The sequence below is a fragment of the Myiozetetes cayanensis genome, unplaced genomic scaffold, assembly GCF_022539395.1.
Source record: "Myiozetetes cayanensis isolate MyiCay16 unplaced genomic scaffold, myiCay2020 scf12, whole genome shotgun sequence".
NCBI lineage: Eukaryota > Metazoa > Chordata > Aves > Passeriformes > Tyrannidae > Myiozetetes > Myiozetetes cayanensis.
The window spans coordinates 2,758,721-2,772,120 of record NW_026086826.1 but is presented as its reverse complement, the minus strand read 5'-3'; the positions used below and the strand labels follow the sequence as shown (position 1 = coordinate 2,772,120).

Below are 13,400 nucleotides of genomic sequence, written 5' to 3'. Positions count from 1 at the left end.
AAATATATTCAAACCTAAATTCTCCTGCCCCTCCAGCGAACTTACTTCGTGTTCCTGTGTGTGTTTTGACTGTGCAAAAGAAAAGCTTCCAGCGATGCAAATAATGGCCTTCTTCTGAAACCTGGCTAGAAATAAACTGGGCACGCTGTAGAAATGTAAATGTCACTAAAATCTCAAGTGGGTTTAAGATACTGCTTTGAAAATTCATAAATTTACTCTTACTTAGCTGGGGCTTCTGTTTGGGAATCTTTTTGTTAAAGGAAGAGGTTTTTTGCTTTAGAGAAACAGACTCCGTTTCTGTTTGTGGAAACAGAGTTGAACACAAATCTGGCAGCTCTTTACCCAGCCCTGATGCCAGTCTGTTTAATGATGCCAGTCAGTGCCTTTACCCTTCCAATACAGAGCTGTTGTCATCTTGGAGGAATTGCTGATGCTTCACTTCGTGGGATTTAAAAATAGTAACCAGGGGAAGGAAGGAAGGAAGGAAATGCTCTCTAAGTTGCAATAGGCGTAATTTTCTGTCTGACTGCTGTTTTTTCTTTATCTCCCCACCTTGTATTAATTACTCCACGACCTTTAGTCCTGACTGAAACCTTACTAATGTAGCAACCTTTAGACTACAGCAACAGGAAAATGCATGGTTCACAGGAGGAGGGTGGGACTGCAAAGCCTGTTCTCCTTCTTGATTTTTCCAAAAGGAGAACTCTTTACTGGTTGCTAATACATTAGACTAAGAGTTTTACAGGACCACAGCAGTGTGCAGTTCTCTTTGTTCTTATCAGGAGAAGGAGCTTTAAATGTTAACTTGCAAAGCAAATTGTCTGAGAATACAAAGGCTATGACAGAGCTATGACTTAAAAAGCTGTCCCTCCTGGTACTTCTGAACCAGTTGCCTCTCAGTTGTTCATGACTTCACCTAAAAGTCAGGTTTCTATCTTCCTTCTAAGGAAAACTCTCAAAGGATTGTGATTTATACCAAGAAGGACATAAATATGGTCTTGGACAAAGTCTGGTGGATCTGGCCACTTCTCCTGTAGCATCCACTTCGGGAATTATACTTCATTAAGGGAATTAAAGGATAGGATTAGTCCAATATAATAACATCTTCCTCTACCCCAACTCCAGAGTTATGAACTTCTACTTTAGGAGCCTTTAAATGCAAAAGATAACTTTATATCAGATGAATAAAATGGAGGAACCCTGTTTTTTTAGATAAGTTCTGCATTTAGCATCACACAAGAAAATCCAGGCAATCCACATACTCTGACACTTGTTAGCAGCCACCCTGTCTGCCTGTGGACTCCTGAATTTAAATTGAACCAGTCCTCAAAATCCCTAATTTATCTTGTCCTGACAGCCTGCTTCCATGACTGCTATACAAAATATCTAAATGGGCATAAAGTCAATCTTAGCTCCTAGTATATTTTTTTTTCCACAGTCAATGAAATCTGACACTGCAGTTTCTCCAAACGCTGTTGTAAATTTTATTAAAATGGAAAGCCAGACACAGTAAGTTTATCTCCAACTATAAATTATTTTCTTTATCATGTACTGCAGCACCATAACGAGACAACTGAGCTATGGGAAGAATTATGTCACATCTTGATAAGGAACATCCTAGAAGGCTTTGAAAATAATAAAAATGTTATAAAACTGTACTATGGTGTGCATGATAAATCATGAGCTCTTTTTAACTTTGATACTTTCTGGTGGATTAGCAGAAATACTGTAGTTTTATTGAGATTAACACTAATTCTAGTAATAAATCTCTGGGGGAAAAATGAAGTGAGGACTGTTACCCACCTGAGGATGACTAAAATGATTTTCTTTCCAAAATGTTTTCTATGTAAGATATGTCTCCCTATACTTATTTTATCCTCTCCTTGGTGTTGACAAGCAACATTACTTGCACCCTTGTTGCAAAGGAAAGAGGGTGTTACATGATTTGCAAACACGGATGGCTGTGCTCTCTATAATAAGAACCCACGTAGAAAAATGTTATTCTGATAACCACTTTGAAAATACAGGGGCAGGAAAGAAGCTCTTTACTTTTCATGCACATAAATTTGAAAAATCTGCATTGTGAACCCACTTCACTTAGCTGTTCTCAAATGTGGCTGGCTCCAAGTTCTAATTCCTCTGCTACTGGGATGTAGGCTGTAACTATCTGGCAATATTAATAAATTTATCCTGGAGATATGGAACTTACTTCCAGTGAAAACTTTGCAAAATGAATTATCTCTGCAGAACCTGGTATTTTACACCGAAGATTACTGTGTCAATGAAGTCCTTTACTGGCTTCGAGTGATGTATGGCAGGATTGAACTGCTCAGAAAAAGGTCTGTTTAAAAATAGTCAGACCACCAAATCTTTGTGTTTTACCACTTTAATGGTAAACTTTCCACTTACAGTTTGGAGAAACTGTTAACAGAGGGCTTTATGGCTTTTTGAAAATTCAAAAATGACTTTGAACAAAACATCAGGGTCACTAGAAGTCATAAAACATCAAAATTAACAAAAACCATAACTTTTCTAATGGTTGAAGGACCCCTGTATGGACTTTATTTGGACCATTAAATGGACTCACTCTGAGACTTCTTGCATCTTAAGTTATTTGGACTCTTAACAACACAGTTTTTAGGTGGTTGGTGGTTTTTTTTTTCCTTCTCAAAATTAGCATAGCAATGGCATACATTCTTTCTCTAGTTTCTAACTGGGAAAGGATCCAGTGAGAGGGACAACTCCAGTTGTATCCTGTTCAGTGGCAGAGCTGGTGGATTCAACAGTCAGTATTAACCAGATTGGAGCTGGCCTTTCTTTGCTGCTACAACCCATCAGGGAAAGGCTGTGTCTTGTATTCTAGGTCTGGAAGTGGCTGCTTCTGTCTGAGTTGGCTTCTGAAGAGTCCTGAATGGTCCTGGAAGTTAGAAAAATTTACAGTGGCACACAACAGGGCTGCCAGTAATGGCAGGAGGTGGAATTTGTGCCTCTGACTTCAGGGATACAGAAATAAAAATTGTATTAAATAAGAAAGCCAAGTGTTCAAATTTTGAAATCCCAAGGTGATTACGTCTGCAGTCTTAATTCTTATTTATTTATTATTTGGTCAAATTATCCCCTAAACACAGTTTTAAATTACATGATTAATAACATCCTTTTTGTTCTAATGCTCCTGACTTGTTTATGTGTATGGGCTGGCCAGATGCAGGTGGAGAGCAGCTATTTAATATTCTTTTGCTCCATCATGCCCAAGTGTGGCTCTGTGCCACACGTTACTTCATGACAGTTGAAAGCATTTCCTGAAGACAGGTTGCCTAATTTCCTAATGGACACTCTTATGCCATTCACTGTAATGTGACACATCCACATTAAAAATTATTAGTGTTTTATAGGGAAGAAAGTGAGTCACAGGAAAAATGTGTCCTTTTATGCTGCTGTCCAATACAGGGTGCCTAAGATGACTTATTTATTTATTTATTTACTTTAGAGTACTTAGCATTATGTATCAATTAATATGCTCAAAATAAAAGTCCTATTACCTTTGATTGCAGCTGCAGGTACCCAGTGCATTGGTGAATAAACCTTTATGGTTTAAAATTGCGAGTCCAGAAAAATGAGGGAAAATAACACTAGTGCCCAGCTATTAAATTGGAGAGCATTGCAGTGGATTTCTGTTAGAGGCAAGTTCAGAATCCTCTTCTTCACAGCTGCTTTCAATGACTTGAATCATCAGACTTGTGCAGTTTTTCCTTAAAACCATTTCTCATTCACTATATAATTTTTTTTTCCAGTAAATGAAGCAGTGATCCTGTAGGAAACAGCATATCCATGTAATGCTGATTTACACTCATCCTTTGGAAGTTTCATCTTTTGAACTAAAATAGGGAGGACAAATGAAAAAAAAAAAAAAAAAACAAACCACAAAAAAACCCCCAAATACCCACAACAAACCAAAACAAAAAGCCAAAACAAATCCCACCCCAATTAAAAAACAAAGCAAACAACAACCCACAACTTCAAAACTTCCTTTGGGGGAAGAATGGTCTGGTCATGTAATTTGAAAATTCTGACATCTGTATACCCAGCCTGAATTCCTGCATTTCTTTAGACTTGTGTTCAGTGCTACCACTTAAATTTCAAGATGAATGATTGCTCTCATAAAACAATAATTACAAGTTCTCTAACTGATTAAACCCCTTAAGTCCCCTCATAAATGCATTTTTTTATCTTCTAGTTCCCTATTACACAGCAGTGTAGAAAGACTATTGGGAGTTACAAACTCGTAAAATTGTTGATTCAAAGCATTGCAGGGAATAGATCTTGTTAAAAATTTGTGTGATAGCTGTCAGATGTTTCAGAAGATGGAAGGGTATTTTTCTTGAGGACGTGTGTTCACAGTTTGAGATGGGCTCTTCAAAGCACAGCAACGTTTTGCTACTGGCAACTTTTGTGGGTATAAGTAATTTTAATAACAAGGTAGGTATTTTCTTCTCTTGATATCCAGTGGAACAAAGCCTGCTGGCATTAGGACATGGAGTGATGGGTGGTTAGTGCCCCTGAAGGCTCCAAGGAGAGTGTGGATCTAACAGGGCAGTAGGGTAGCAGTTTATTTGGACTCAGGGGAGTAAAGGTCACGATTCCAGATCTGCAAGCAGCTTTTATTGTCTCTCGTGGTGGCCTAGGTGAGGCTTTATATGCCAAGAACAGAATCTGACTGGGAGAATTTTAATGGAAGGAGTAGAGATGGATTTCAGTAACTCAGGAATCAAGTACAGAATGAGGTTTAAAAACAGAACAGGTGGGTTCTAGGGACTGTCTGACTTTCTCCTGTGAATCTCTCCATATGACACCCCTCTTAGTTTTGTAGAATATATATATGAATTTTTTTTCTGCATGTCTAAACATTGGGGCCATAACTGCATAAAATATATCCAAAACAGAAAAAACTCTTGTGAAACACTTTTGTATTCCTAAAATTACTGTAATCATGTTACAGATCCATTTATAGCATGCTGTAAGAACACTAATTCATAACTCTCAATGAAACAAGACCACAAGTTACACTTGGTGCTAGTTTATATCCTTTGGGTGCTTCTCAGTTTGGTAGAGCCCATGCAGGTGATAAATTGTTGCAGAATTGCACATATTTCTGATTGCACTTGTCTATTTTTCTGACCAAAACCTGTAGCTACAAGGAACTCTAAAACCTGAGACTGAGATTAGAAAAAAATCCTTCGACTGCTTTTGTTGTGCTGTTGTGCTGGTTTTAATTGGGAAATTCTGGACCAGTAGGCCAAATCTGCATTCAAGGATCTTATTTTTCTGTGCCCCAGCCATGTGCAGCCTCTCTCCTGGTCTACCCTGGCTGTCATGCTGCTCCCTCTGTCTCTTAAGACAATGTAGGGCAGAGAATCTCTTGTCCCTGGTGCCATGGCACATTCCTCTGGCTTTCTGTTCATGGCAGAGCAGAACTTGCAGAGCAGTGGCTGCTGCTCAGAGCCCTGTTTCTGCCAGCCAGAGCAGGGAAGGTCTCCAGGAACCCTCAGGGGATGCTGACAGCGATAAAGCCTACACAGTTCCTGAAAAGATGACGATGGGTAGGTGAATGCCAGGGGCTGTCTTGCCCCCATTTTCCAGCCTGTGAAAGAGAGATGGGTTCCTGTTCTTCACAACCCTGCCCCTCCCTGGCAAAAACAGGATTCTTGAGTTCCCATCCCATTCCCAGAATAAATATTTATTTATTTACTTACTTATTTGCCCTGGAGGACAATTTCTTTGTTCAAGACCAAGACAGAGCTTTGGGATTCAGAGCTTTGTGATGATGTGATGTGTAGCAGGATGTTGAACGAGGTGGCTCAGACCTGACAGTGCCAGCACTGTTAGACCCTCTAGATATGTTACTTGACAGTGATAAAAAAAAAAAAATCCATCCTTCTCCCTGCCAATTAATTCACTCCTGAATTAAATAAATTTGTCTTTACTGCTGTGCTTTTAAGATTTCTCTTTTAAGTGCAAAGAAACATTAGATAAAGCCTTGGGAAGGGATAGGGACAGGGTTTTTGTGGGTTGTGGGGTTTTGTTTGTTTGTTTGTTTGTTTTTTTTTTAAAAAAAGAGAAGCAGTTTGGATAATGATGGAGCTCAGCCCATAAAAACAGTAGCTGGCTGGATCTTTGGAGGAAGCACGGCAGGGAGCAACATCTCTTTAGTTCAGGGGAAGGTATTCTCCTAAGCTGAAAGGCTGCATTTAAATTTTCTGCTCCAATTTAGGGCTTTCAATACCTTGACTGATGTTGTCGCTGGTTCCTTTTCCTGAGCTCCTTTGATGTGAACAGCTGTATTCTCCAGGATAAAATCTCATCAAGAGATAAAATGACACGGGCACATCTCAGTGTGAAACAGCGTTAATGTTTTTGTGATGTTATTTGCGTGTCATGAAAACAGTGGGAGGGCAAGGCATTGATAACTGAGCAAAGAATGTAAAAACTCAATAGTGGAAAAAACCCAAACACATCCTTGACTGCAGAACTTGCAAGGAATACCTATCAACCAACCCACATTCTCCAGTCAGCAAAGTTACCTTCAAAAGACAGTGCATTTTCAAACACACTGTTCAGCTTTTGAATGCCCTTCAGAATATTGTTGGTGGGTTTTCTTCTCCTGGAGACTGCAGCAAGTTATATATTTGTTTATCTTACTATTTTTGTGCAGGCAAAACATCTGGTGCCGTAAGCAGACACAGCACTCTGCAGAGTTGCTTAGTCGGTTTTAATTAGAGGAAAGCTTCCTGGGACAGACAATGTTCTTCTCTAAGCATGGTTTTGGGTTGTTTTTCCCTACATTTAAAAAACCCACATTTTTTTCTATTAAAATATTTACATATAATTTCTTAAAAATTACAAATAACAGATGACATACAGTTCTTTACTAATATAAAATATATAATATATATTATATATGTAATATAAAAATATATAATGTAGTTCAGTGTAAAATGATCCCTGTTTAATAAGCAGCTTTGAAAACAGAAACCTGAATTTCTCAAACGAGCATGCATTCAAAAATAAAATGACAACAGGCTGAGAGGATTACTGATTTGTAGGGGTTTACTTTTTTTTGTGCTTCCAGTGACTTCAACAGACCTTTGTCTCTGAGTATTCATGCATTGAAAAATATTGTGGATTTTTAAATTTTCTTTTAAATCATAAATATTTGTTGACAGCATTGTGTGCTTCGTATACAAGTTAAATATTAGGGTTATGATAAGTGATATCCTTTATGTCATACAGCTATAAAATAGCACAGCATTTACCTTTTTCAAAGATTTCACCTTGTGTTGGAGAACAAAGGGAATTGTTCTTTTTTTCCTAAAACAGTCGTGTGTGGCCAACACTTGATTTTATTATTATTTTTTTTTCAAGCATGTTTAGTTGAAGGAAAGGTGGGAGGCCTGGATTTGAGTGTGTTTGTACAGGTGCATTAGAAAGGGGCTGGGGGAAACTCCAGAACATGCAAGGTCTGCAAGTGCTGTGTGGCTGTGCTAAATTGTTACCATGACACTGAATAATAGCTGAGGTGATGAGCTGAATTTCTAATAGCCCTCTAATGGTGCCGAGCAGTCCTTGTCTCCTGCCAGCAAAACACGCAGAAGTATTCCGTGAATAAACCTTGTTTGTTTGTTTGTTTGTCTTTGTTTTAATGCACGAATGGTTGTCCTGCAGCTGAGTGAGGTGCAGATGAACAGAGCTGGGCAGGGCAGTATCTACTGGCTTTTTCACTACGGTGTGCACGGTGTGCTCGTTTTAATCTGTAAGGATTTTCTGAAAAGCAGCAGTAGAAATCAGGTTGTATCAAGTCCCATGTGTTCTCCTCAGCTTCTGGACTCCAGAGTGCAGCAGGAGTTCACCTCTAAAATGCAGCACTCCAGCCTTTTTTTCTTACCTGAAACGTCAGGGTCATTGTGAGTTTTAAATTAAAACTCCGTGTAACATTTGGACAGATCACTGGATAAGATTTCCCATTTAAATCACAACCTGCTGTCTTTTTGTCATCTCATCTTCTACCTTTGTCATGACACTGGGCTGCTGAGTAGCTTATGTTACTTACCTCTAGTGGTGAGTTACATGAGGTAAGGAAAAATTGATATACAGAAGGTTGGGAAGAGGAGATGCCTGGATAACAATGGAGGAGATCTGTTACTCTGCTACTGGCTCAGGTTGCACCTGAAGGGTGAGAAATGCCATCTGGTGTCATCCCTGTCTGATAAAACTTCATAGTAGCAGCAAATGTTCAAACAGGTTCTTCCCTTTTGGCACGTTTTCACTGCATGAAGCAGTGTCTCATTTCAATGATTAGTGAGAAGACGACAGCTTTCAGACTTTCTCCCAAGTGTGCACTTTTAAAATATAAAAGTGTGGGACTAACAAATCAACTTAATATTTAAGTCTGCTACCCATTTGTGAGAGTTTGGCTTTGATGTTCTTATCACAGGTGGAAATGCAGCTTCACCAGTGGTGTGATGTCCATTCACCACACAAACCAGTTGAGCAATACTCATGGCACAGCCTGGCCCAGCAGAAATACCCACACTGGCAGAACAGAGAAACTCTTTCTTGAATACTGGTATTGTGTGGATGCATTAATCTGTGCAAATTAAGGCTTGATCAGCCTTCTCCACAAAGGATTGATTTATCATGGCAGAAATAGTTTTTAAGAGCTAGAACTGAAAGGGGTTGCTGCCCAAACAACAAATATGCCCAACCGTATTTTTCCCAAGGTAGCATTTCCATAGGAATGTATTGGAAAGGTTTGAAGCAGGTGGCAAACATGCAAGGTCTTTGTCCTCAGAACTAGAAGCAGTGACTTTGTGTGGCCTGTCACAATGACTCGGACTTGAAAGGCAGGTTCATACCATCTTTGATATCCCCACCAGGCAGCAACAACTGTGTTAATGTTGGGCAAAAAGTTACAGGCTGAAATTTGCATGAGCTGTGTTTGACCTAAAGCTGATTTCAAGAGTGTTATAAATTCAGGTAAAGCACTTCATGAGGCTCATGGAAAAGATGTGTTTACAATGGCTGTTTGCTTCTATCATTTGGTGGATGCATTTCCTTGTGTGGTTTCTCTGAGGTGGAATTTGCTCAGCCTAAGGCTGGACTTTCTGTCGCTGTTTGTGGTGACCTCAGCTTAAGTCACACCTTCAGTTCTTGTCCCTGGGAGAAAATAAAGAGAAATTTCATGTCCCTCCTGAAAGAAATCTGCCTGAAAGGCAGGGCTTTAGGTTTTCTCTAAATTAACTTCTGGAAGAAAGAAATCCAAGTTTCATCTGCGTTTGCAGAGAACAAACACAGTGTTTCACAAGGCTCACCATCACCAGCAGAACATTTTCTGAAACAACAGCTGCTGCTGCTGCAGGGATGCCTGTTGGCTGGGAATGGCCAGCAGAGCTGTGGGACCCTCACGGCCACGTGGAACACTCTTACTGTTCCAGAAAATCTATTTGAGTGTCTTTCACTACACTGAGAAAATTTAGAGGGCCTGTAGTTGCTTGTCATACAATCTAAGAAATTACCTTTTTTTATGCCCTTAAAAAGGCATCATGCAAGTATCTCAGCAGACAGGTGAATATGAAGTGTTTGGACTGTGGTGAGGCACAGAGCGAGGGAGGCAAGGATGGCTGTTGCTGGTGTGAAGTAATGATGAAGTATCTTTAAGATAAATGTCCATTTAGAAAAGGTCTAAAAGTTAAAAGTCACCACATTTTGTCTGATGTGATGTTTAGAATCGAAAGCATTTCAGAGATGCTTAAAACAAGACACCTACCCACATCTCTGGCTTTCCTTAAGGAATATAATTCACTGGAAATCCCTCATTGCTTTGGACACGTTGAAAATGGTTGACCTTTTCAGGACAATTTCTCTCCAAGTCTCATTCCTCTTGTTCTTTATGAAGTTGGTGAGATGGGGGGTGGGAAGGGGATGGAATATTTTTCATTTGCCTCAGATGAAAACTTCTCACAGAGGTGAAAGGGATATTTTCAGTCCCAGAAAAAAAATAGATTCTTGACCACTAGAGAGAAAAACAATTATTTTTTTTAATCAGAGAAAAAAAGAGAATAATTTGTTTATCTTATTTATTAAAAACCATAGTTTTGTTACAGAGCTCCCTATGAAGAACTAGTATTTAGAGAGGCATAAACTGCTATTCAGAACGATGTAACACCGATTGGTAGTAGCTTCCAATAAAAAAAAAAAAAAGGTCCCTCCCTTACAACCTTCTTCCACTAATTTGTGGTTTAGGTATTTCCTTATGTTAGTCAACTTAGAAACCTCAATTAGGTTTGTTTTCGTTAGTCTCCCCAACAACACTACAATTTTCAGCTCAGCAACTTTGGCTTGTGGCTGTAACTGAGCAAAGAGGTGGATTTCAAAGGGGGGAAGAGGCGCTGAGGAGTTTACAGGACCTGTGTATGTATAATTACATCACTCTGGAGGTGTGGGTGCAGAGGCCAAACACACCATGACCTCTTCTTTGGAAATGCACAAGGAAGCAGCCCAGGAGCGTGAGCTGCAGAAATTCTCCCCAGTCCCCTTTCTGTTCTGCTCTGGGGGATGATTTGCCCCTGGATAGAAATGAGGACAGCCAGTTCTTTTAGTTTCAACCTACTTACTGTCTTGAGGGATTGCACCTGGATAGGGGAGGCTTGCCAGGCAAGGGAGCAGTGCTGGTTATTAAATGTACAGTGCAGCACTAACCCCTTCTGGCCTCCACTTATTGAGGAGCTCTTGGTAAATGGTTTCATAACATGAACGGAGTGGATTGGCTGCATGTAAACAGGTACCCTGAGCTGCTGCAGGAGGGGAGGAAGACTCCCACTACAAGGAATTTATTAAGGGAGAGGGAGGGCTTTGGTGTGCATTAAAGCAGCAGGAGTGAGGCAATGTGGCACAAAAGGAACACAGGGAAGGTGCCAAGTACAAAAAATGCAAAGGGTTCCAAGATGTAGTGATGAGAGGCACTGGGAAAAGGGGGAGAGAGACAGCTAGAGAAGTGATAAATATGAAGTGAAACCTTTATGATATATAGAGTATATAAGGGAAGAATTTGAATTTGATGAGGTTATGTAAAGTGAAAGAACTTATTAATCTGCGCTCAGTCCCACTGCAGCACAAGAAAGTCGAAAGAAAGTTCAGAGAGTCTTTTATCAACTTGCACATGTAAAACACCTCACAAACCAACCCATGCTTTGCATTCCCTGTGATGGATACCAGCCCTTTACACAGAAAGAGGTGTGTGCAGCACAACACAAGCACCTCTGGTGGGATATTTGTGCTGGTTGCTGATAATGATTATTTCTCGTAGGGCAGCAGCTCAGGCAAAGCGAAGCCTGCTGTACAGTGAAAAGGGCTGAACATAAAACACTACTGCACTCTAACAGGCAGCATAAGGATTTTTAGAACCCTAATAACAGAGAGAGAGAGAGACTTTGGACATTTCCTGCCCAACTGGCAGCAGCTGCCTTCCGAGAGCATTTAGAGAGCTGCGGAGGGATTAATTACAAACGTGCAGCTCGATTTGCGGCCATTGCAAAACATCTGCAAGGTACAGATTGCCACTCTAGCACGCCTAGCGCTGCGCGGGAGCGTCCTGGAGCTTACGAAAAATACACGCTGGAGCCATGAATCAAACTCCGTCATGTGACGGGAGGGGAGGTGCTGGGCTGGCTCCCAGCCAGTGGTAGGAGCTGATGGGTGGAACAAACGGGGCATAAAAAGACTGATATGACTAACGGATCCTGGATGCGTGGTGCCTCTTGTTTGGATCTGCGGGAATGTAGGCTCTAGCAGTTCTGCGGCTCTGCCAGCCTTTTGCCTGACACTGGAACTGCTGCTCACAAAAGTAGAATCCTGCTGCTCTGTGGTAGGAGGGATAGAGAAAGAACATGGCCTGCATTTTGAAGGTAAACCTCTATCTGTTGCTTGAATGCATTGTTAGAGAGCCCCTCGCTGCTCAGAGGCGTGGAGATCCGTGCGATCCCTTTGCATCTTCGTTGTCTTTTTGAATACTGGCTTTGTTTGGCGAATGAATATGGAGATATTCTGCAACTTACAGCTGTGCTCTGCTTCCCTCTGCCATTCTTTTCCTCTTCCCCTGCATTGTCAGAACTGTGAGCTAGTGGGAAGGGAAGTGTGTACTGAATAACAGGAGGGGGGAGAGGGGCTCTGGTTTATCTCAGCTGACTTCGTCTACCCTGAATTCCTTTCAGGAACAAAAGCCTTTGGGCAACAGACTTCCCATACAAAGGGCAAAACGGGGAAGTTACTTTCTTTTTCTAACCTTGCAGCATTTACTGCTTTTAAAGCAAAGGTTGCAGATGCACACAGCTGTGTCCCAGTTGCTCCTTAAGCACACAACTCCCCTGCTGAATCTTCTCAAGATCCACACACTCCGCACCATTATACTCAATATTTAACTGCGTTTACCTAATCGAGCAACCTATTTGACGGAGGGTTTTCCCCGCTTCGTGCCAGCAAATATAAGCGCGAACTTACCACCGTGTGACCGTGTGCTTTCTCCTCTTCTCACCGAGAGAAAAGTGTTTCTCATCCCGCATGTCACGCAGATGGAGGGAGCATCCCTAGCAGGGAGCGCTGAATGGGAGGGGAGGAGGCGGAAATGCGGTCACTTGGGAACACACACAGCGTTTGTTTCCTTGCAGGGCTGTCACTTTGCCGGCTCGAAAGCGGCTTCTTTTCAGCTCGCTGCTGCTTTCCGCGGGTGTTTTGAGGGCTTTGTTTGCGCTTTGTTTTATTTCTCGCACGCGAAACCGATCTGTTGAGTTCTTGGTTATTGGTCTTCCAGCAAAGAGTTGATTATCCCAAACTTTGGGATGGCCTCTCACAGTGGTTGCCTTCAGCGTATCAACAAAGTGGATAAGTTGCAAAGCTTCAAAACAGTGTCCAGATAATAAGATATTATTTGGATGTGTCTCCTGTGTCTCCATGGATCCAGTCCTGAACAACTTCTTATTTTGCTGCACTCTTTTCCTCTTTTCATTCATTCATTTTCTGCCAGTGGGTCAGTGGTGCATGAATGTTTTTCGAGTTTTCTGTCTTGAGCATGTATGTTATGGCAGTTTATATTAATAAAAAAAGGCAGGGTTTGCTGCAAGTGCAGAAACGTCTGTGTACTAGCATGTTGTGCTTGGAGATAGTAACAAACTCCTTTGATTAGACAGCAGTAACTTAATGGAGAGTTGTGACTCCAGTTGTGAGTTGGGATGAAGCTCTGTGAATGGAGCCTGGTTTCACAAAGATGAGTGTGTGCACTCCTTTTTAAACACTCTCTGAATGACTTAGCTTGGATCTGCAAATAATCCAGAATTTCTAACTCTTTTTTCTTT

At 41.0% G+C, this 13,400-nt stretch overlaps 1 protein-coding gene and 1 long non-coding RNA gene across 5 annotated transcripts in view; one reads left to right on the top strand and one right to left on the bottom strand.

The window, feature by feature from the left end:
* Window positions 1-1,353: 1,353 nt before the first annotated feature.
* On the bottom strand, window positions 1,354-12,646 carry LOC126635548 (uncharacterized). 4 transcript variants are annotated; one of them, XR_007627743.1, is made up of 5 exons: window positions 12,550-12,624; window positions 9,821-10,066; window positions 8,105-9,210; window positions 3,540-3,808; window positions 1,354-2,917 (listed from the first exon to the last, which is right to left on the bottom strand). It is a non-coding gene; the product is annotated as an uncharacterized LOC126635548 (long non-coding RNA). The 4 variants fall into 4 exon arrangements; XR_007627742.1 differs by having other exon boundaries at window positions 1,354-3,808; XR_007627741.1 differs by lacking the exons at window positions 1,354-2,917; window positions 3,540-3,808 and having other exon boundaries at window positions 7,174-9,210.
* The window catches only part of ST6GALNAC3 (ST6 N-acetylgalactosaminide alpha-2,6-sialyltransferase 3), a 210,804-nt gene continuing 209,031 nt past the window's right edge, over window positions 11,628-13,400 (top strand). The window contains exon 1 of the mRNA XM_050306898.1: window positions 11,628-11,957. Within this exon, the coding sequence (XP_050162855.1) occupies window positions 11,940-11,957 (18 nt within the window). The 5' untranslated portion in view covers window positions 11,628-11,939. The remainder of the gene's footprint in view (window positions 11,958-13,400) is intronic.